The sequence below is a fragment of the Lithobates pipiens genome, unplaced genomic scaffold (assembly GCF_037356315.1).
Source record: "Lithobates pipiens isolate NorthernLeopardFrog02 unplaced genomic scaffold, aLitPip1_a1.2 Scaffold_19, whole genome shotgun sequence".
Taxonomy (NCBI): Eukaryota; Metazoa; Chordata; class Amphibia; order Anura; family Ranidae; genus Lithobates; species Lithobates pipiens.
The window spans coordinates 159,397,067-159,421,028 of record NW_027507764.1 but is presented as its reverse complement, the minus strand read 5'-3'; the positions used below and the strand labels follow the sequence as shown (position 1 = coordinate 159,421,028).

General features: G+C 41.6%; 2 protein-coding genes across 2 annotated transcripts in view; both read left to right on the top strand.

Annotated features, from left to right (window-relative positions):
• Positions 1-23,962, top strand: part of NGLY1 (N-glycanase 1) — an 83,128-nt gene that overhangs the window by 13,309 nt on the left and 45,857 nt on the right. Inside the window, exon 3 of the mRNA XM_077491431.1 lies at positions 23,369-23,575. Within this exon, the coding sequence (XP_077347557.1) occupies positions 23,369-23,575 (207 nt within the window). The remainder of the gene's footprint in view (positions 1-23,368; positions 23,576-23,962) is intronic.
• LOC143996405 (uncharacterized) lies at positions 17,802-19,996 on the top strand. The gene is made up of 4 exons (XM_077491433.1): positions 17,802-18,758; positions 18,877-19,018; positions 19,183-19,328; positions 19,420-19,996. Exons 1-4 carry the CDS (start codon positions 18,578-18,580, stop codon positions 19,479-19,481), a joined length of 531 nt encoding a protein of 176 aa, XP_077347559.1. The 5' UTR covers positions 17,802-18,577; the 3' UTR covers positions 19,482-19,996.

The following is a 23,962-nucleotide window of genomic DNA, read 5'->3' as shown; positions in this document are numbered from 1 at the left end:
GCCCACCAGGAAGCTTGCACGGTGCATCACTAATCACAGGCAGTGAGACATTTCCCGATCTGTGCAGCTGCGAATAGGGAAATGTCTCGCTGCCTGTGATTAGCGATACGCAGTGTAAGCTTCCTGGCAGGAGCAGGCAATTGGTGTTGCGAACGCGCCTGAGCCCATCCTTAGCAGCTTTAGGACCAGTTCACACAAGGAATATCAGAGGAACGCGCTTGCGATTTTGGTGCAATGTGTTTTCAGCTTATTCATCTGAAATTAAATTGAATTTGCACCGAACCAAAAGTAGTGCACTACTTTAAAAAGCGCACTGCAGCCAGATTGCATAGTACGATGCAGGCAAACACATCACATTTGTCATTAGCATGCATTGCCACCTGCCACAGATTTAAAATGCAGTTTGTTTTAAATGCGGTGTAGCAAACTTGCACATAACGCAGGTTTTCCTGCACCATATTCTGGTGTGAGTTCACTACTGGTTCTGGATTTAAGACCTAAGGAGTTGAAAGACTGTGACGCGAGTGGACTACAGTGCCTTGAAAAAGTATTCATACCCCTTGAAATTTTCCACATTTTGTCATGTTACAACCAAAAACATAAATGCATTTTATTGGGATTTTATGTGATAGACCAGTGATGGCGAACCTTGGCACCCCAGATGTTTTGGAACTAAATTTCCTATGATGCTCCACTACACTGCAGAGTGCATGAGCATCATGGGAAACATAGATATAAAACATCTGGGGTGCCAAGGTTCGCCATCATGGGAAACATAGTTTCACAACATCTGGGGTGCAAAGGTTCGCCATCACTGTGATAGACCAACACAACACCACACAGAGGCACATAATCGTGAAGTGGAAGGAAAATAATAAATGGTTTTCACAAATTTATGTGTAAAATAAAAAAATAAAAAATAAAATTGGAAAAGTGTGGCGCGCATTTGTATTGCGCCCCCCTGAGTCACCCCCTTTCGCTACAATTACAGCTGCAAGTCTTTGGGGATGTCTTTACCAGTTTTGCACATCTACAGAGTGACATTTTTGCCCATTCTTTGCAAAATAGCTCAAGCTCTGTCAGATTGTATGGAGCGCGCCTGTGAACAGCCATTTTCAGGTCTTGCCACAGACTCTTAATTGGCTATAGGTCTGGAATTTGACTGGGCCATTCTAACACATGAATGGGCTTTGATCCAAACCATTCCACTGTTGCTCTGGCTGTATGTTTAGGGTCGTTGTCTTGCTGGAAGGTGAACCTCTGCCCCAGTCTTAAGTCTTTTGCACACAGGTTTTCTATTTGACTCCATCCATCTTCCTATAAACTCTGACCAGATTCCCTGTCCCCGATGAAGAAAAGCATCCCTGCAACATGCTGCCACCACCATGTTTCACGGGGGGATGGTGTGTTCAGGGTGATGTGCAGTGTTAGTTTTCCGCCACACATAGTGTTTTACTTTTATGCCAAAAAGTTAAATTCTGGTCTCATCTGACCAGAGCACCTTCTTCCACATGTTTGCTGTGTCCCCCACATGGCGTCTCGCAAGCTGCAAACAGGACTTCTCATGGCTTTCTTCTTGCCACTCTTTGATAAAGGCCAGATTAGTGGAGTGCATGACTGATAGTTGTTCTGTGGACAGAATCACCCACCTGAGCAGTGGATCTCTGCATCTTCTCCAGTTACCATGGGCCTCTTGGCTGCTCCTGATTAATGGTCTCCTGTCAGTTTAGGTGGATGGTCGTGTCTTGGTAGGTTTGCTGTTGTGCCATACTCTGTATTTTCGGATGATGCATCAAACAGTGCTCTGTAAGATGTTCAAAGCTTGGGATTTTTTTTTTTTAATAACCTAACTCTGCATTAAACTTTTCCACAATGTTTATCCCTGACCTGTCTGGTGTGTTTTTTGACCTTCATGATGCTGTTTGCTCACTAAGGTACTCTAACCAACCTCTGAGGACTTCGCAGAACAGCTGTATTTATACTAATAGTAAAGGGGGCTGAATACAAATGCATTCCATACGTTTCAGATATTTATTTGCAAAAAATGTTGAAAACCATTTATCGTTTTCCTTCCACTTCACAATTATGTGCCTGTGTTTGTCTATCGCATAAAAGCCCAATAAAATACATTTACGTTTTTGGTTGTAACGTGACAAAATGTGTAAAATGTCAAGGGGTAGGAATACTTTTTCAAGGCACTGTATATAAAAAGACACTCTGGTTTACATCTATATATATATATATATATATATATATATATATATATATATATATATATATATATATATATATATATTAGGATGTGTGTGTGTTGTTGTTGTTGTTGTTTTTTTTTTTCCATTCTATGTAACTATATTAGCATAATCACTGTGTATGTGCAGTGTTATTAAATATGTAGTATTCAGGTGATGCATGCTTCCATTCCTACTAAATGGTTATGCAGTTCTTGGGGTGAAGGCTTTACATATTGTGAGCTAACAGTATGTACTATACACACCAGTTAGCGTGCTCAACTTTTGATTTCTTTCACCTTGAACTCCCTGAGTAGGTTGTACCTAGGTACTGTGCTAATGCTAATGGTCTGCTTGATGGCATAAGCATCACTTCCATATGTATGGAATCTAGGGTTGCCACCTCATCCCTTTAAACCCAAATACATATTAATTACACAGGTTCTGTGGGTGATTAAGGTGGTAAATAAACTCGCTGCCTTATCTGCATTCAATTAGCCCCAGAACCTGTGTAATTCATATATGTTCGGGTTTAAAGAGGAAGTAAACCCTGATGGGTTTACTTCCTCTTTCATTCCCTGCAAAGGTAAAGCACAAGGGACTACTGTGCATCGCATAGTAGTCCATTATGTGTCACTTACCTGACACAGGAGCCAGCGAAGTCACCGCTGTCCCCTGTAGTACGGCGCATCCATCTTCTCGGTCGGCTTCGCCGCTGTCATTCGGCGAAGCTGCGATGACGTCACTCCCACGCATGCACACGGGAGCCGCCACTCGCGGCATATCGCCATGTAGGTTTAGGAGATATTTCTTGGACCTACAGGTAAGCCTTAATCTAGGCTTACCTGTAGGTCAAAGTTGGTTGTAAGTGTTTACAACCACTTTAAAGGGATGGGGTGGCAACCCTAGTGGATAAAGTGAAGGTAACGCGGCGCTATGAACCTAAATACTGTGCGTAATAAAGTGAAAAGGTGCTCAATGAAATATATGGTTGTGAAATGGATAAGAACTACAAACTAGTTCAAGGTTGTCGGCTGCTGTTTCTAATTAAAAAGTATAAATGTGCGTGCACATTAGAAATAAACACTCTCTGAGACACGTTCAGCTCGGTTACTTCTAACTTCTGATTTATTTCTGGGCAGTGTTAAAATTTTATACAGAAAGATACGTCATTGCTATGTCAGTCTAATAATTGGTACATCTCATTGGTTAAAATACAAGAGAATTGGAGAAACTTAATGCTTGAAGTTTGGTTGAAGCTAGTTCTCTTATCTCATATGCATTCTTCTAATGTGTGGAAAGCAGGGGGTACCCGCCATCTTTCCAAACAGAGAGCCAATCTGTACACTACATAATAAGTAAGGAGTTGCATAGAAACATGTATACACATAAGCAAACAGACATTTTCTGATTATCATTATGTACATTGGATTCCTTCATAGTTGGCAATGTTCAAAGGTCAATATATATCCAGTCCTAGGCAGTATAAAAACGTGTTGCATGCCCTGAGATTTCTTTGGATAAAACAACAGAAGTCTATCAATAAGATAATAAAAGTATTTCAAACACGCAAATGATTCTTCGTAGAACAGTGATGGGAAATATATCCATATGGTGTGCACATGAAGTGAAAAAATGATGCTCAAAAAGAAGGTGCACTACAATTGCAATAAATCCTAAAGGAATAGGTAAAATCCTAAATGGCATATAAAAGCATACAAAAAGGTTTCCTCCATATAGGTATATGCTGCAAATGTTCTTATAGGTGAAAGCAAAAAAGATAAGTAGTGTCCATATAAGGTGCAATGTAGGTAAGTGGCTATATATTATGTAAGGTAACAGCATGTGGGTATATCTCAATGTGTTTCTTGGCAGCCTCCCAGTATAGCGTATCCTGCTCCACTGGTGTGTGTCCCTAGTCTGGAATCAGAGTCCCCCTATTGTCCCTGGTGTGTCCACATCCAAAGAACCACAATGTCAGAATGTTTATATTGAAATTTTTAAAAATGTATTGCAATTCTGAAAATATGCAAATCTTTGATTTGGGAGATTTACAATTCTCTAACAATACAAACAAGAAATTCAAGTTAGTTTATCCGTGATATTTTGAAGACAAGTGATACAAATAATATTGCTTAAAAATTATATATTTATTAACTAAAATACAGCGCAAAATAATATCTGGTATATTTTGTGATTAAAACAAATAAATGGATATATAAATGTATACTTCTACATATCAGAGATACAGTAAATGATGGTTCAGATGATATTCACATTTCTTATTACAAAATATCACATTTCAATACTTAAATGATGCTTATGTATTTAACACTTGGTAACTTGTGAAATATCTTCCGTGACTATGGATTTATGTAAACAATTTTTGTTTACTTTAAACGATATGATCCTTCTCTCTCAAACCAACAGACTTCCTTATACTCTTGAATGCACAAACAAAATTGTTATATTGTGCACCGCTTGATAATTTGATCAAAGCTTCTGTTAAATTTAGAGTTTATATATTTTTACACATATCTCATAATAAAACCATTGTACAAGATCTGGCTGTTAGATTTTTAAAGACAAACAAAACTATGTATGTCTTCTTAATATTTGGAATATAATTATTTGATACTGCAGTTAAAAATAATACTCCAATTTGCTCTGCCATATATTTAAATAGTTTTAGTAATTTATATGCAAAAACAATTCAATTACCTAAAAAGGTAGAATATGGAAAGATCAATACTTTACCAAAATTTTAAGAAGTCTCTCAGTTTGAGAAGATTCAGTTTTTATTATTATTCAGGATTTATATAGCGCCAACAGTTTGCGCAGTGCTTTACAATATGAGGGCAGACAGTACACTTAAAATACAAATCAATACAGGAGGGATCAGAGGGCCCTGCTCGTTAGAGCTTACAATCTAGAAGGGAGGGTCAAGTTGAAACAAAAGGTAATAACTGTGGGGGGATGAGCTGATGGAGAAAATGAAAATGCAGTTAGGTGTGGGTGGGGTAGGCTTCTCTGAAGAGAAGTGTTTTCAGGGATTGTCTTAAAGCTAATAAAGTAGGAGATAGGCGGACAGATTGGGGTAGGGCATTCCATAGGATTGGAGAGGCTTTGGAAAAGTCCTGGAGGCGAGTATGGGAGGAGGTGATGAGGGAGCTAGAGAGAAGGAGGTCTTGAGAGGAAGGAAGAGAACGAGTAGGTTGGTATTTAGAGACTAAGCTAGTGATGTAGCTGGGGGCAGAGTTGTGGATGGCAGTTATGATGATGAGTCCCCCCAGACGGACCTCTTCCAACCTCCCTACATTTATCCGTCTTTTAGTGAACTATAGACTGCTCCCTATAGATCTCTCTAGACTTCCTATGGCTCATTTTCCCATCAGACCTTGATCTGTGATCTGTAGCTACTTTTTATCTCACCCTAAAAGTGGGTGTGTATGTAATTTTATTATAACTTCATGATGTCATATGATGATGGAGCATCCACATCACCATGACAACATGCATGCGCACCCATCTTAGAGTCTTACTATTTTCCCCTCTAGCGGGCAGTGTTGCATCAGAAATTACTTCTAATGTGATTGACATGACCTTCTGACCATGGCTTAGCAAAACACCATTAATTTGTCTAATGGTTGACAATCAAGTGTCACTATCCCCAGCCGTCCTGGTACTTCTTAAAATATGTGGGTATGAAAAAGTTACCCCACATCTAGTTAATGGGTTGTTACATTCCTAGAACCTGAAGTCATTATTCTAACGATAAACATAAGTTTCATGAACAAACTCTTCATAGGAACCCACACTTGCAACCTTATAAGAGTATATATGTGGACAGGTTTATAAATGAATAATACATATATACTATAAACATATTATGAAAGAAAGCATCATTTAAAATACAACATGATAGGAATTGTGAATAAGCCCTCTGGTTTCTGTGACTGATTCTAGAAATATCAGTTAGGTCTGTAAGCTCACTTGAAATACGATTCTCTAAACGATTCACTGTCTCTAGAAATCCCCCCTTATCTATAAATGTCTAAACCTTTAAATCATGGTCTGGGAAGGCGGTACAGACAAGACTTAGACTCTCATTATAAGACAGAAAAACAATGTCTTATTCATGGGCTATGAACTCTGATTTCACCTTTTAAAAAGAGATACAAGATGGCTTTGGGTTTGCTCAAAGCCTCAATGAAAATATACATAATATAAAGGCCTATATATATGAATATTATGAATATACATTCTTTTAACCCCAAATGTTCTGACATCAATAAGAAGTATCAAACAGGCATATAACAAACGAGCTGCAAGCTCGCCCACGTCACTTCCAGTGCCTTGTGTTCATCACTGTCACATGACTTCATCAGGGGATCAACCCTAATGTAACCTCATATGTATGTACCTCATGATTCTGCAGTATACTATGTCTCTGTCTTGTCTATCATGATCCTTCACATAAATTAGGAATAGAACTTCTAGTGGCTGATGTTCAACTAGGTTTTCTGTTTGTTGTGGATTAATGCTTACATGTGACATTCAGTATTTATCACTCTGTATATGTGGCCTTTCTAAAGGTCTGCTTTCGCCTTATTGCATAAGTGACCCCTTGATTTGGGAACGTTTGTATATTACCTAAACGCTGTCTCTGAGCATTTGGCAATATGGTTGTCTTTATGCATAAATGTACACTACATAGACAACGTATGAGTTAATGGTTTAGAGATAAAACTGCTGGGCAGAGGCCTGGCCAGGGTATCTTTATGGGATGTCCCATGCTTTCTATATCAAATTCACAACCTATTACTCTACTGTATATGTGATGTTTCTAATAGTCTTCAAAAAATTTGGCTTTGTTGCAGAAGGTTTTGCAAGATTTGTGCATTATACAGAATACTTTAACTTTATGTATTTGTTATGATTGACACTAGTCAATTCCTTATACATGTATTACTTTGATTATATGCAAGTTGTATTTTGTCCTTACATATGTACATCGATGGCCCAGGTGGCCTAGCTTCTGAGGCTACATCCAGCAGAAAAGCACATATCTCAGTTATTACCAGATGCACAACGTGGGCCTGAAACCAGTAGGTTGAAAGGATAAGGTTCCAGTCATCTACCATAGGAGCACAGCATATTTGGTAGTACAGGGTTTTGCACTGTTCACACTCTGTACCTTATACCTGACTTGGTTTGTTATTGCGCTATATTAAAAGGGTTGTAAACCCGTGTGTGTGTGTGTGTGTTTGTGTTATTTTTTTTTTTTTTTTTTTGTTTTTTTTTTAAATAGTAAACATGTTGTTATACTTACCTCCACTATGGAGTTCATTTTGCACAGAGTGGCCCCGAACCTCCCCTTCTGGGGTCCCTCGGTGGGACTGGTGGCTCCTCCCCACATCGAGTGTCCACATTGGAGAAGCGCTCTCCCTGGTGGACACCCGTGTGGGCGTTCTCCAGAGTCCTGCATCTGTGTCCATTAACCCAGAATGCAGGACTCGGCCCCGGCACTGCATCATTGGATTTTATTGACAGCAGTGAGAGCTGCTATAAATCTATCCAATCAAGACATCAACTACAGATAGTGTGCTCGTTCCCAGACAGAGGATGACAGCGTCCTGGTAAGTAAAACGGGGGGGCTGAGGGGCTGCAGCACTAAAAAAGGTTTTTGCACGAAGGTGAAAAACCATGAGGGTTTACAACCCCTTTAAAAAATAGTTAATACATATCGTGTCAAAATCGGGTGCGCCCCCCCCCCCCCCAAAAAAAAAATGCCATTTCGCAAATGGGCACAGTGGAGGAGGCATTAATAGTGAAACTTTCCCTTTTGGGTGGAGCTCTGCTTTAAGTAGTGATCTATGCAACTCCGCTTACACCAGTAAGTGTACACCACCACCAAGTCCCAGGGTTCTGGAGGGGGCTCAGTCTTCTCACCATGCAGGGCACCTGACATTTGAATTCAGATGTTGGGACAGAGTTATGTTGCTGTTTGATACTAGCTAGGAAGAAAATGGCGAAAGTCCAAAAACTGTGCTCCCTATTAGAAAAGACATTGGCCAGGGCCAAGCACATTCAACAACCTGGAACTTTTTTGTTTTGGGTGCAGGATTTTCCTGAATTCCCCATTACTTCCTGTACCGACTTGAGGGTCTGTGGGGAGGGGGGTGGCTAGCATTTCCTTTTTGCAATTTAAGTTTTTTTTTTTTCTCTATAGTGTTCAGAGGGCTCATCTTTTCACCATTTTTGTACCCTGATGCCCAATAGTGTTATTGGTTTAGGCCATGCTCCAAGTAGCTATTTGCACACATAAGTAGTTGTAGTGGAAGTCATGGTTTAGCTATCGTGGCATCCTACAATGTGTTTTTATTTTTTTACCCCAGTTCCTATATTTATTACAGTAGTTCATGCCAGGTCAGGGCTTAGGAATTTGTGTTTTTTTTTATTCCCTATTCTCAAACACATCCAAGGATAGAAATGCAATATCTCCATGCTGCTTGTGCCTGTTTGGCTTCCTGTTGAATGGTGCCTGAGTGGTGCCAGGACCAAGGACACTTGGAGAGCCAAGCTGCGTTACAGCAATGATCTTAATAAGGGTGGCATTCTGACCTCCGCTGTAGGGGTTTGATTGTTCCTACTGACTTCCAGCATATTTGTCATTGCCCAAAGATAAATTGATATTGTTATAGAGTTCCCAATACTTTACATTTTTCTTTAGGAGTTTATAACTTTGAGAGGCTCCTCTACCAGGGTGGATTTGATTTAAATCAAGTCGATTTAAATCGCTAGTAAAAAGCTTGATTTAAATCCACTCGATTTTTAAATCTTTTTTTTTTTTAAACTGTTGTCTTTGTCCCACAGAGGCTCATCCTCTGACCAGCTGTTGACTCACCAACAGTCTCATTCTCTTTAATGGGACGACTGCTGAGGTGGCAGTGACACAACAAGGTGAGGTATGTGGTGGCAGCGGGTGAGTGGATGTCCGCTAACAGGCGCTGTCATGATGGATCTAACATGACGGATCCTTTTTTAAATGTAAGGACTTATTTTTGCTGGTAGTTTTTTAATATTTAATAGCTGGTATAATCTTTTAAAGCGGAGATCCACCCTAAAGTGGACCTTCCGCTGATTGGAATCCTCCCCCCCCCTCCGGCGCCACAATTGGCACCTTTCAGGGGGGAGGGGGGTGCAGTTACCTGTACAGTACAGGTATCTGCACCCACTTCCTGGATAGAGCTCTGCGGAAAGGGGCGTAGATTACGCCCCTTTCCGAAAGTCCCCCGCTGCCTGCTGGGAAACACACAGATCCCAGAGGCAGCGGGTCCATCCTCATTGCACAGCGCGGCTCGCGCATACGCAGTAGGGAACCGGGAAATGAAGCCGAAAGGCTCCACTTCCTGATTCCCATACGCAAGATGGCGGCAGCAGCACCTGAGAGACGATCGAGAGATCGGCTTCGGGTGCCGACATCGCGGGCGCGCTGGACAGGTAAGTGTCACTATTTTTAAAGTCAGCAGCTGCAGTATTTGTAGCTGCTGGCTTTAAAAAAAAAAAAAAAAAAAACGCGGAGTCCCTGCGGACTCTCGCTTTAATAGTGGCAAACAAAGTGAAGGTTTCCCATTTAGAATAATAATCTGTCAGGTTAGTAAAACAGCAATATCAGAACCGATTCAATCATACAGTTCTTTGTACACTAAGATTTGCAAAACAATGGGATAAAGGAATATTCCTGAACTTTGTTTTATCTAATGGTTACTATAAAATTGTGTGAATGCATCAATGCAGCGCATGCTATCTCAGCTTGCAGAGCTTGGATTCATTGAGTGTGTTTACCAAAAATGTAAATATTGCAGAATATACAGCCTCATGCTACATAATTAAGCTTTGTTTCATCCTGAATAAATTAAATTATTATATCTTAAATAGAAAACTATATTTTTTTCGATTTTTACTCCAAAAGCATTTTATTAAAAAAATTGGATAAAAATCAAAAAAATCCTTTTTTCTTTATCGTACATCATGGGACACAGAGCCTTAAGTAATTACTTAATGGTTATGGGCCACCTTCAAGTGATGAACACTGGTATTCCAGGAGCTCACCAGTTTTTTCGCCAGTGTCTAAGGTGTTGGTCACAAGTGAAGATGTGCTCTGAGGAGCTCCACTGGAGGGATCCATGCTGGATTTAAATAACCTCTACAGACCAGATCCATCCAAGCCTCTGAGGCCACAGGATGGTACCCGCGCCTTGCACAGAAGAACAAGGTTTTGCCTGTAAGCCTCTTTTGAGGGCTGGACCCCAGGACTCTTTGGTCATGCTACATTACCTAAAGTTGATCCTGAGGGGTGCTATACAGGACCAAAGGAGTGGAACTCCTATAATAGGGACCTGGTCTTTGAAGGTTTAATAACGCAGCCCACCGTGATGAGTGAAGTTTGGATCTGTCTGTTTTCAGAAGTATCCTGCAACAAGGAAAAAGTAAGGGAAGAAGCCTAGGAACTGTAAAGTCCACCTATGCTTTTTCCTTCCATGTGAAAAACATTGTAATGCTTTAAAATCTCCACTAGAGGGAGTAAAAATGCATACCTTGGTACGTTGCTTCTCAGCAGCTCTGTGTCCAGTTAGTGGTCACGGCCTCCGCCGTCAGACTCTAGAGGAAAACCCCAGGGTCAAGCCCAGGCTCAAAAGAAGATCTGGGGCCAGAAATCTGCAAAGTCCCTCATCGAGGCGCACATCCCCCCCCCCTCACCAGAGTGGGGGGAAGACTTCTGTAATACTCAGAAGTCTGGCAAAAGGAAATTCAGGACAGATGGGTCATCTCCACAGTGTCTCTAGGATACAAACTATAATTTCGTTTCCACAATCTCGTTTTCTGAGATCAAACGTTCCCAAAGATCCAGGGAAAAAGCAATCCCTGTTTCAAGCATTAGACTGATTACTGGCTCAGGGGGTGATCATACAGAAGAGCAAGGTTTGGGGTTTTATTAAAACCCGTTTATGGTACCAAAACCAAATGGAGATGTCATACCCATTCTAGAGCTAAAGAATCAAAATCAGTTCCTGAAAATCCACTCCTTTCCCATGGAGTCGGTCAGGTCAGTAGTTTCTATCCTACAAGGAAGAGAACTTCAGGCGTCCATTGACATCAGGGATGCATATCTGCATGTCCCTCTATTTGCCGCTCACCAAAGGTTTATGCGATTCGAAGTAGAACAGCAGCACTTTTAGTTTGTAGCCTTGCCCTTCGGGCTAGCTACGGCACCCCGGGTGTTCACAAAAGTGCTGGTCCCACCTCTAACCAGGTCAAGGGCACAGAGCATAACAGTCTTGATGTACCAAGACCATCTATTGCTAATAGACCAGTCAGTAGCTCGCTTGGAGCAAAGTGTACACATTACAACCAGTTACCTGGAAAGTTGGATTCTCAACCTAGAGGAGTCTTCCTTAAAACCTCTAAAAAAGCTGGAGTATTTGGGCTTGATCATAGACAAAGCCCAGAGAAAGGTGTTCTTGCAAAAATCAACTCTATACGAGAGTTGGTGCAGATGATCAGGTCAAAAGGCAATCACTCAATTCGCCTTTGCATGAGGTTGTTAGGAAAGATGGTGGCTTTGTTCAAAGCAGTCCCCTATTCCCAGTTCCATTCAAGACTGTTGCAAAACAAAAACAGTATCCTGTCTGCTTGGAACAAAATGATCCAAGAATTGGACTTGCCAATGCGGCTGTCCCCAAGGGTGTCCCAAAGCCTCAACTGGTGGTTACTAACCCAGAATCTGCTGAAAGGAAAATCCTTCAGACCAATTATCTGGAAAGTAGTAACGACAGATGCCTTTCAGGCTGGGGAACAGTACTAGAGAAGAAGACTGTCCAGGGACATTGGTCAAGAACCTACAGAGCCTTGCCCATCAACATTCTAGAGATTTGGGCCGTGCGCCTGGCTCTGAAGGCCTGGGCTTCCGGGTTAAGGGATTGTCCGGTCAGGATCCAATCTGACAATGCCACAGCTGTGGCCTATATCAATCACCAAGGGGGCACCAAGAGGACACCAAGAGTCTCTCATCGCAGAGAGAAGTGAACTATGTTCTAACTTGGGCAGAAAGGCATGGAACATTCCTATCAGTCTTCATTCTGGGAGTAGAGAATTGGTAGGTGGACTACTTAAGTCGCCAGCAGTTATTCCTGGGGGAATGGTCTCTTCACCCTGACATTTTTCGGGCTGTTTGCCAAAGATGGGGGACTCCGGATGTAGATCTTCTAGCGTCCAGATTCAACATTAAGTTAGTCAACTTTGTGTCCAGGACAAGGGATCCACTCGCATGTGGAACAGATGCGTTGTTGACCCCGTGAGATCAGTTCTCATTGATCTATGCATTCCCCCCCTACTCTGTTGCTGCCACGACTTCTTTGCAGGATTAAGCTGGAAAGAAAGCCGGTAATTCTGGTGGCACTTCCACTAAGGCCAGACCTGCTCTCACAGGGGCCGATATTCCATCCTACTTTACAATAGCTAAATTTAACGGCCTGACTATTGAAACCCACGCTCTGAAGAGACGTGGGCTTTCCAGGTCAGTTATCTCTACTTTGATTAATGCAAGGAAGCCAGCTTCTAGAACTATATATTTTAAAATCTGGAGAGCTTATGTTTGCTAGTGTGAATCCAAGGGTTGGCACCCTCGGAGATATATCATAGGCAGAATTCTTGCCTTTCTACAGTTAGGTTAAGAGATAAAATTGGCCTTGAGTACTATTAAGGGCCAAGTCTTGGCCTTATCGATCTTATTTCAAAGACCACTTGCTAAGCATTCTTTAGTCTGGGGTTTTATGCTAGGGGTGATGCAGATTAATCCACCAGTTAAATCACCTTTGAGCCCTGGGGACTTGAACTTAATTTTATCAGTGCTACAAAAACAACCATTAGAACCGATACAGCATATTCCCTTAGTCCTTCTGACAAGGAAGCTGGTGTTCTTGGTTGCTATATTCTCAGCAAGGAGGGTTTTCGAATTGGCTGCTCTTTCTTGTACAGAGCCATACTTGATTATTCATGAAGACAGAGTGGTGTTGCGCCCTCGTCCAGACATTTTTCCAAAAGTGGTCTCAGGTTTTCACCTAAACCAAGATAGTGTCCTGCCATAGTTTTTTTCCAAAACCATGTTCCAGGGAAGAGAAGTCACTACATTGTCTTGATGTGGTGAGAGCAGTGACAATCTAAAGTCAACTGCTCAGATTCATAAGACTTATGTCTTATTTATTCTGCCAGAGGGTCCTAAGAAAAGGCAGGCAGCATTGAAACCCACTGTCGCTAAGTGGATTTGGTAAGCTATAATTCAAACTTATCATTTAAGGGGTAAGATTCCCCCTTTTCAAGTTAAGGCACACTCTACCAGGGTGGTTAGTGCTTCTTGGGCAGTGCGTCACCAGGCCTCTATGGCTCAGATCTGTAAGGCCACAAGGTTGGTCTTCAGTGCATACATTCACAAAATGTTATCAGGTGGATGTAAGGTGGTAGGATATCGCCTTCGGGCGCAGTGTACTGCAGGCAGCAGTATAAGTTCTCAAGTCTGGGGGTACCCGCAAGTATAACCTCTCAGTGGATTTAGAGGTCTTTTCACACGTCTTTGGCCTTAGTATGGCCAGAGGAAGGGGTTTGCCTCAACTGCTCTACAGAGCTGCCCCCTTGTCCAATTTTCATATGGTGTTTTGACACATCAGTTGGTCCTACTCTCCTGTCAAGAATAAGCCTTATGGAATAGGTCCTGCAAGCAGTACAATCCCACCAAGAGGTTATTTCTTCCTAATCCTCTTAAGGCTGCACTGGAAGATGATTGAAGAAAAAGAAGAGTTGGGTACCCGGTACCTCATTTTCTAGGAATCCTCCAGGACAGCATAGCTTTACATCCCTGCATATTTTGGTTATATGACTGCTTATGTGTTGTTCTTTCGATAGTTATATTATTGATACTCAGGGGTATGCTGCACTTTTTTTGCAATGGTGGATGATATGGTTCCTGTTGCTAGATGGGAGGTGCCTTTTCTCGATGCTGCCTGGAAATGCCTACAAAATGAATTACCAGATGCCTAATTCTGTTTTGTTTTAGTGTTTTTTTCTTTTTTCACAAAGCTGATATTGAAGCCTTGCTTTTATTTTATTTCTTTTCACCTGCTAAGTACTGCCTCCTGATGAGTAAAAAAAAAAAAAATATTATTTCCTTCTCCCAACTGGCCCAAACCGCTAGAACACTGCTTTTTATGGTTTCAGGGTGGCTTATTTCCCCTTTAGGGTCCTATGGAAGTCACCCTGGCATGCACGCTCACAGGCAGTTCTAGAGTTGCATGTCCTTTGTTAGCATGATCCCTGACCAGAAATTCAGGGAAGCTACACTGAGGAATCTGGACTCTGAGCCAGTAGATAATGAAAATTGTAAGTTCTGTGGCACAAATATGAACAATATAATGTACTGGGCAATGTTTTCCTGGTTAATGGGAATTTGTTAAAGCAGTAAAGTAAACAAACTGTCCACTGACCTCCTGTAGCCGCAAGTACTCTGAAGTGAGTAATCCTCAAAGATCACAACAAAGAATATGACATTTATAACAGACTCTGGTTTACCGGAAATTTTGCGGCGATCCGGACCTGTCCCTGGCCTGACATGGATACCCCCCACCTGTCTCCAAAGTCATTGCCCGTAGCTTTTAGAGGGACATTTTTTTTTTTTTTTTAATTGCATTTTGGTGTAAATATGAGATCTGAGGTCCCCAGATCTCATATTTAAGAGGACCTGTCATGCTTTTTTCTATTACAAGGGATTTTTGCATTCCTTGTAATAGGAATAAAAGTGACAACATTTTTTTTTTTTTTTTTTTTTTTTTAAGGACAGTGAAAAAATTTTAAATAAAAAAAGTTAAAATAACTCAAAACATGCAACCTGTAGAATTTTTTTTAAACGTCGCCTATGGAGATTTTAAAGGGTAAAAGTTTGTCGCCATTACATGAGCGGGCGCAATTTTGAAGCCTGACATGTTGGGTATCAATTTACTCGGTGTAATATCTTTCACAATATAAAAAAAATTGGGCTAACTTTACTGTTGTCTTATTTTTTAATTAAATTATTTTTCCCAAAAAAAGTTCACTTGTAAGTCCGCTGTGCAAATACGGTTGCAACGACTGCCATTCTCGACCACCATATTCTCTAGGGTGTTAGAATAAAAAATATATGTAATGTTTAGGGTTTCTAAGTAAAGGGAAGGAGATGGGTGGGCAGTGAAAACAAGCAGGGGAAGCTCCATTGGCATTGCTGGTTGTCATACCAACGGCCACCACAAGACGGCGACAGATTCCAGAAGGAAGCATAGGACCGCAGAAGGCCTCAAATCCACAGCCTCAATTACCGGCCGGTGGCAGCGCGGCCCAACGCAATCACGCCGGGGGGTGGGGGTTTGAACAGAGACAGGATACCCCCCCAGCTGTGCTGCCCCAGGTTCCAGGTCGCTAATTCTAGTCGCAAATGCGACCTGGCACCCGGGGTTTGTCGAGCCCTGCTTTAAATTCGAAGTCACTAGTCTAGAACAAGTATACAGCCAATTAAAGACGTCAAAAAACCCTGCAAGGCAGTAGCATAATAGGCTATTATGCATCGCATACTAGCCCAATATGAAATTCTTATCTTAGAATGAAGCTCCTGCAGCTCGCCCAGTCAGCGCTGAGGGGGCTGGCATGTTCCCTCTGCGTTTTTTCTTCCGGGTTTACGGGCTTGGGCGCTGTGAGTGGCCAGAGCCGTGATGACTTCACTCCTCCGTTCTGGCAAGATCCACTGGGACTTCAGAGAGCACGTGCCACTGGCATCAGATATTCATTTTACCTATAGGTAATCCTTATTATCTCCTGGATTGCATACTTGTAATTGGTCAATGGTTCAATATATTGACACTTGAGGATTAGTATGACAGCCAGGCAGTTAGAATTTTGAAGAGGCCCACAATGGCAGGCTACATATTTTTGTCACGATAGTTTATCCTTGGATAGTTATTTTCCTGTGTTCTTCAGCCTTTAACAAGTCAGTTTTTAAAGACTTGCTCTAGTATAAATATTTGATGAGACATAAAATCACATACAAAGACTGTTCATTATACAGCCATGGTCCGATAACCCAATACCTTTGTGACTTGCAGTGTCCTAGAAATTATGTAAAAACACAGCCTTCTTGTTGCTAATTGCCAATTAAGCATGCAATTGAGCTTTCCCCTTGTCATTGCATACAAACAACTGCCAAAACGATTCCAGTGCAAAATCTGTTATGACTGAGATATAAAAGCTGCTAGTTATCTGGTTGCCATGTTGACTCTCTTTTGGGTCAGAACAAGTATGCAGATAGGGAATTGTGAATTTTCTCTGATTTTTATTTTATTTTTTCCAAATCTACACCCTTGTTCTTCAGTGTAACAGCTTAGCATTTTCAGTTCATCAGCCCCAGTATATCTCTCAGGAAATGTTTACTGCATTGTGAAACTACAGTACCAAAATTTAGCAGACATTGGCATTGCAAGTACAATTTTGTATTCTGAAACTTCATGAGCTGGGACAGTTTTCTTGATTCTGAGAGACTGTGAGGTTGATTTACTAAAACTATACAGTGCAAAATATGGTGCAGCTGTTCATGGTAGCCAATCAGCTTTGACAAAATCTGGAAGTCGATTGGTTTCTATGCGGAGCTGCACCAAATTTTAAAAAACTTCAGTATTAGTAAATCAGCCCCTGTGTGCCTTCTACATTGAATGAAATTATTGGTTTGTTGTGTTGGGAGCTTTGAGTTTCACAAGCTTATAGCAATAGAAAACGAACCGGTTAAAGAGGTATTATTATGTTGCAGCTTACCAATTCTTAGATGTGATGGCTGTATTAGTTTTCATTTTTAGGCCTTCTTTCCTGAATTTTGAACAGAACAATTTTTTCTGCAGATGTAGTAGTTACAGGGTTGAAACAAACAATTTACCACTGACAGCATTTCTGAAAGTGGAACTTTAGTCAGAAAATTCTTATAAATTGCTGCAGACTGTTCTTTTTTTGCAGGTATACAGGGCCTTGCAAAAGTATTCTCCCCCCCCCCCCCCCCCCCCCCCCATGGCTTTTTACCTGTTTTTTTACAAATGTTTTTTTAATCTGAATTATATGTGATGGATCAGAACAAAATAGTCTAAGTTGGTGAAGTAGAATTAGAAAACTATATACATAAAACAATTTTTCAGAAATAAACTGAAAATTTGCATGTGCGTATGTCTTCACCCCCTTTAAGAAGCCCATAAAAAGCTCTGGTGCAACCAATTACCTTCAGAAGTCACACATAATTGGTGAAATTATGTCCACTTGTGTGTAATCGAAGTGTCACATGATCTGTCGTTACATATAAACACCTTTTTGAAAGGCACCAGAGGCTGCAAAACCTAAGCAAGAGGCACCACTAACCAAACACTGCCATGAAGACCAAGGAACTCACCAAACAAGTAAGGGGCAATGTTGAGAAGTACAAGTCAGGGTTAAGTTATAAAAAAAAAAAAACATTCCAAATCTTGGATGATCCCTAGGAGCACCATCAAATCTATCATAACCAAATGGAAAGAACATGGCACAACAGCAAACCTGCCAAGAGACAGCCGCACACCAAAACTAACTGACCGGTCAAGGAGGGCATTAATCAGAGAGGCAGCACAGAGACCTAAGATTACCCTGGAGAAGTTGCAGAGTTCCACAGCAGAGACTGGAGTATCTGTACATAGGACGACAATAAGCCATACACTCCGTAGAGTTGGGCTTGGTGGCAAAGTGGGCAGAAGAAAGCCATTACTTTCAGCAAAAAACAAAATGGCATGTTTTTGAGTTTGAGAAAAGGCATGTGGGAGACTCCCAAAATGTTATGGAGGAAGGTGCTCTGGTCTGATGAGACAAAAATTGAACTTTTTGGCCATCAAAGGAAACGCTATGTCTGGCGCAAACCCAACACCTCACATCACCCAAAGAACACCACCCCCACAGTGAAACATGGGGCTGGGAAACTGGTCAAAGTTGAGGGAAAGATGGATGGTGCAAAATACAGGGATATTCTTGAGCAAAACCTGCACCACTCTGTGTGTTATTTGAGGCTAGGACAGAGGTTCATCTTACAGCAGGAAAATGACCCCAAACACACTGCTAAAGCAACACTTCAGTGGTTTAAGGGAAAACATGTAAATGTGTTGGAATGTATGTAAGAAAAAAACAGGAAATTCCTGTTTGTAGTTACCCAAAAGTCCTTTGCACACCTGGGGGATTGTGGGAAAGTGAGAGAGGAGGAACGAGACATGGGCAGCTCTGTGTCACAGCCAGCTCTTATTTCAGCTGTGGGGGCCCATCCCAAGCTTTGGGGACCTTGTGCACCCCCAGCATGGAGACCACATTTGAAAAAATCAAGTGTGGATGGAGATATGCTCTTCGATCACCCGGGGTGGGAAGATATGTCACACGGTATCCAAAAAGAAACAAGTAAGTCTATGTTCATGGAATGCATGATCTGTTTGTTCTGTAATGTAATAATTGTAGAATGCATAACCCTTATTAACCTCTTCCTTTCCACTTTTCTCTTCTTGTCCACTATTCTTAGGCAAAGTCCATCAACGGTGGTGGAAATCCCTCCGTGATCACGTGAGGAGGGACCTCACCAAAGAGGAAAAGTCAGCTCGGTCTGGAGCGCCAGCACCCAAAAAGAAGCCGCACATTTACCACCAGAACCTGGCCTCCGGAAGGCAAGCGATTAATAACAGCACCAGAGTACCCTTCTTTTTTTTTTTATTTTATTTTTTTTTTTCTCTTCTTTTTTACATCATGTAATTACCCCCTGTGCATTTATTTGCAGGCGATATGAATTTTCTATGTATAATGTCAACTATTTAAATTCTATTCTTTGTAGGATGGTATTCAATATTGCAGAGAGAAGAGAGGAGGCAGGGGAAGTGCCGGCGGTGGACAGACCCACCACCAGTGTCATGGACAGCTCAACCCACACATCTGCCAATGACAGCAGTGTTGAAAGCCATGCCGAAGAAACAACACAAGGTAATTGTCCATCCGTTATGTCTGCCTGTCTATCTCAATGTCTGTCTATCTACCTATATGTCAATCTGTAACTTTTTTTTTTGTTTTGCAGGAATCCAGCATCAGCCAACAACACGGGGAGGTGCATTGTTGTGGAGGTGTCCATGGGTGTAACCAGAAACTGAGAGCAGGGTGCTTGCACTGCTGCAGGAAGTGCGGCAGGAGAGGCACAGCTTTAATGCTTTCCTTGACCCAAGCAACAAGGGCACCTGCTTCTGCTGCCGCCACATGTACAACATTCTGGAGGACATGGGTGGAGACCTGGAGATTCAGTGTATGGATGGATAGAACAACATCTGTGTGCAACACAAACAGGCAAAATATAGTGGTATGCCACCTCTACCTTCAGTCGATCCATATACTGTTTTTTGGGATCCCCTAATGGCCCCGGGACCTCAGCCGTGCAAGCCCTCCTCTCCGCCAGCCGCCACACACCATACCTCAGACCCCAATATACCCCCCACACTCCTACGAAGAATGTGCACCGTCATCTGCCCATTCTTATATGCATAGGTGCCAGCCCCATTCCTTCCCCCGTTCCCAATCCCCAAGGTGACCAGGCATCCCAGCACACATATCACCAGTTGTGATTTTATTCACAATAAATAAAAAATACTTAGATTAACATATTTCGTCTGATTGTTTTCATTTTTTATAGGATGCACAGCAGCACTCATTTGCACTCTGGTTGAGACAAACTTATGCTAAGTCTGAATAGTTAGCATACGTTTGTCCCAAGCAGAATGAAAAGACCATTTTGCACTCTGCTTGGGACAAAGGCATGCTAAGCCCGAATAGGGCTAGCATGCGTTTACTTCACGCAGAATGTAATGGACTCGAGGAACAAAAGAAGACACATGGACACAAAAAGAAGTAACTTAAATATGACATGTTTTATTAAATGAAAAAATAAAGACCAAAATCTGAGCTGATTTATTCAATGTCAACATTGTTTTTTTTAAATATGATCATCTTCCCATCAGCACCTCTCTATCAGGCGATACAAAATATTGGGCAAATTGGTTGCAGATTGTCATGACCAGTGCCATTGACCGCAAGTCCCATACATTGAACACGATGTGTTGGGTTTCTGGGCTCCGGTTACACATTGCTTCTCTCCTTGCTTATAAAATTCTGAGGGATGCAGCATGCCAGGACCACCTTGATTGCATTCTCCACATCCAGTTGCATGGAGGACAGCAAAACTCTCCATTTGGCAGTTAAGACACCAAGCGTGCACTCAACTGCACGGCTAAGCCTATAATTTTAAAATAATTTTTTCATGGCTGAGACCATTTCCACCAAATAGCCTCATAAGGTTTTGGGCTAATCCAAAAGCCTTATCCACAACCATTACCAACAGCAAACTTGGTTCATCAGTGCAGGATAGAGGTCTACTGGCTGGTATGTTGAGGCGTCCCTCATGTAGACAACGTCCGAATGCAAACTCTCTGAATATGCGGGTGTCCCCGTGGCTGCCGTAAACTCCCACATCCACAGCAAGGAATTTTAGATGGGCACCAGGAGCACCACGGAAAAATATATTTTATAATTAAAATAAAATGTGTTATTGTGGGGTGGCTTCTTCACCCTGATGTGTTTTCCATCCTGGGCAGCACGCAATTAGGAAATAGTTTTTTTTACCAGAATCCATCCACAACAGATTCCCAGATTTCTTCGTTCTGCTCCGGCATGACTGACTCTTGTAGCTCCTCCCAAATTGACACACATGTTGACCTCGTTAATGCAGAGACCATTGCGACATCAAGGAGGAAATAATGGTGAAGGGACACAAAACTTTGTCCAGTAGCAAGGAACCTAACATAACAACTATAAAATATTGCATTAAAACGGCATACAAAAAAAAAGTCCTACCCCTAAGCCTAACACTATCCACTAACCCCTATTCCCTAAACCCAACCACCTATTTCCTAAAGCCCACCCACTATTCCCTAAACCCTACCACTGTTCCTATTCTCTAAACCCTAGCCCCTAGCACTAACCCTTACGAGTACATATTTATATGATTTCACTTACACAATACAAGAAAATAGTGTAGTGCTTCAATCTGTGCACGCTATGGTAATGTGTAACCAAAAAAGTGATAATCACAGAAAAATTAATAGAATATATCACTCTTGAAAGTGTATACTCATAATATGTGAATGTACATAAATAAACACACAAATAAAGTGATTGGAACAAAGTGGCATTATCCTATAACAAGATAATAATGAAATCCTGATATTGTAACAGTATAACAGTGTCCAATGAATATCTGAGGTTGCTTATATGACCTCCACAGGATCTCAGTGGGTTTAAAAGCTTCACAGTTGATATTCAAATGAAGAGATCAAACGCTTACCAGATTTGTTGGACACATCAACCATACGGCGGTGTGTCATATGGGCTTAACAGCGCTTAACCTTCTGCGCTTAGTAGAAACCAATCAAGCCAGATTCAGGAAAAGCAGCTAGGAAGGAATCCTACAATCGATCCAATAGTGCGATAAGCTTACAAGGAAGCACCTTCCACCCAGATTGTACTCGCGGTGAAATGGCCGCACAGACAGGTATCACACTCCCCAGTCTAAACAGGCCCAAAACTGGTTCCACTTATGATTTCACTTATCTCAGTGTCACTAACAGCTGTTCCTCTGGTGACACATGACCGTGTCCATCCTGGTCAATCTTGTCCGGAGTCTCTCCAATAGCTCATCAAAGCGCGTCACGGACAAACTGGTAAAGTTGCAACATTTTTCCAGATGTATGCGCAGTTCTGCATACATCTGGGTGAAGTACCCCACTGGCAGCCGCTGGGAGATCAGTGAATGGGTCCAGAAGTGACATTATCTGTTGCTTCTCTTATCCTCCAACTGTCTCCTTCTACGAGTCCTCTGTAAGATAATAAGCAGGATTGCTTCATCAATCTTTTGCACAATAGGATCCATAATGAAAAAATGCAAAATCACAAAAACTCCACAAAAAACTTAAACCAACTCACACAGAGACTCTCCTTTCTTTCCAACCAAAATGGCACCATCACATGGAACATTTTTTTTTCCCCTTGGCATTGTGGGTAATTTGAGAGTGGAAAATAGCAGAGGGGTGTTTTTTTTTTTTTTGTAAAGCGCCTTAGCGATAACACTTAAACTCAGATTAACGCGCATGGACGCCGATGCAAACCGCTCATAGCATCACGTTTTTAACGCCGCTTTTTTCCTGGTATTGGTACTAGCTTTACAGCCCGTTTTTTATTTTTTTTAAACGTGCGTGTGTATGAGGCCTAAATATCCGAAAACTTTTTTTTTTTTACAGCTCACAGTAAATCTTTATTAAACCTCAAATGTGTATTTTTTTTTTTTTTTTGTGTACATTAATATGGTGTAGGTAGGGTCAAAGATGACTGACACTAGCTTTCATTTTATTCAGATATACTGCAGCGATCTTTCGCCGGAAGTGGGAGCAAATGCCTGTATTAGACACCGGAGAGGGGATGGAATCCAGACAGCGGAAGTTCCATTTTTGGGTGGAACTCCGCTTTAATTGTTATCAAACTGTTATGGGTGAACTTCCAGTTTTAAAATGATCAGCTTTTATTTCTTCATGTAAAACTTATCCCACAAGGGGAGAAAATGTTCGGGGTAACTGCTTAAAAAACATTAGCTGAAGTGTGAATTCAATTTGTTTAGTGTATCTAAATCTGCTAGTGCATCTAACACTCCCCTCCCACTAGATTACAGTGCTGCTGTCCAAAGGTGCCCCTGTGCCCATTCATCCAGAGTAGAGGAACGTTAATACAAGAGGTGTGTTACTAGCCAGATCACCAGGTGAAAAAAGCCTAAAAAGATCATTGCAGACACCACATCTAATGATTGTTAAGCTGCAATCTGTTAAATTTTTTTGGTTTTGGGTTTAATATGGCTTTGAAGTCTTACCAGTGAAATGGCTAGTCCCTGTTATCTTAGCTTGTAACTAATGTAGTATTTGTTGATTTTGCAGGGGGAGACACATCTTGTGTTTCCCAAAAAGGCATCGGTTGACAAACTGCAGAAAGTCAGAGACTGTATAGCATCAGAGAGGAACAGGCGGATGGCGGGGTCCGAGCCGACTTCACCAGCTGCTTCAAGTACACCACAACCATCCAACCCCAGCCCCAACCTGGCAAGCAGGCCCCAGCATACAGAAGAGACTCTCTCCAACTACACGGTATTGAGTTTAAAGGGTGTGCTGAAGTCTAGTTTTATAGCTACTATACTGTGTGGTAAATGAAGGTGTGTGTGTGTAATTAAAGGCTGTTTCAGGCTCTATAATTGGATAAGAACAGTTTTGGAGGTACATTTGGCCTAGTGGCATAAAAGAATGGATTGTGTTCTCTGCCTATCATAAAATGAGGGTTTTGGATGGAAGTGGGACATGTGGACATTAGAGCTGCATGATTAATCGTTAACAAATAGCGATCTCGATTCAACCCCCCTCACGATCTATAGGCAGCATTTCCCTGATTTCATTCATGTAACAAGGGCAGAGTTCTCTGCTCACTCTCAGATGTCAAATTCTTTTACAGTATTGTCAGCACTGGGAGATAACTATAAA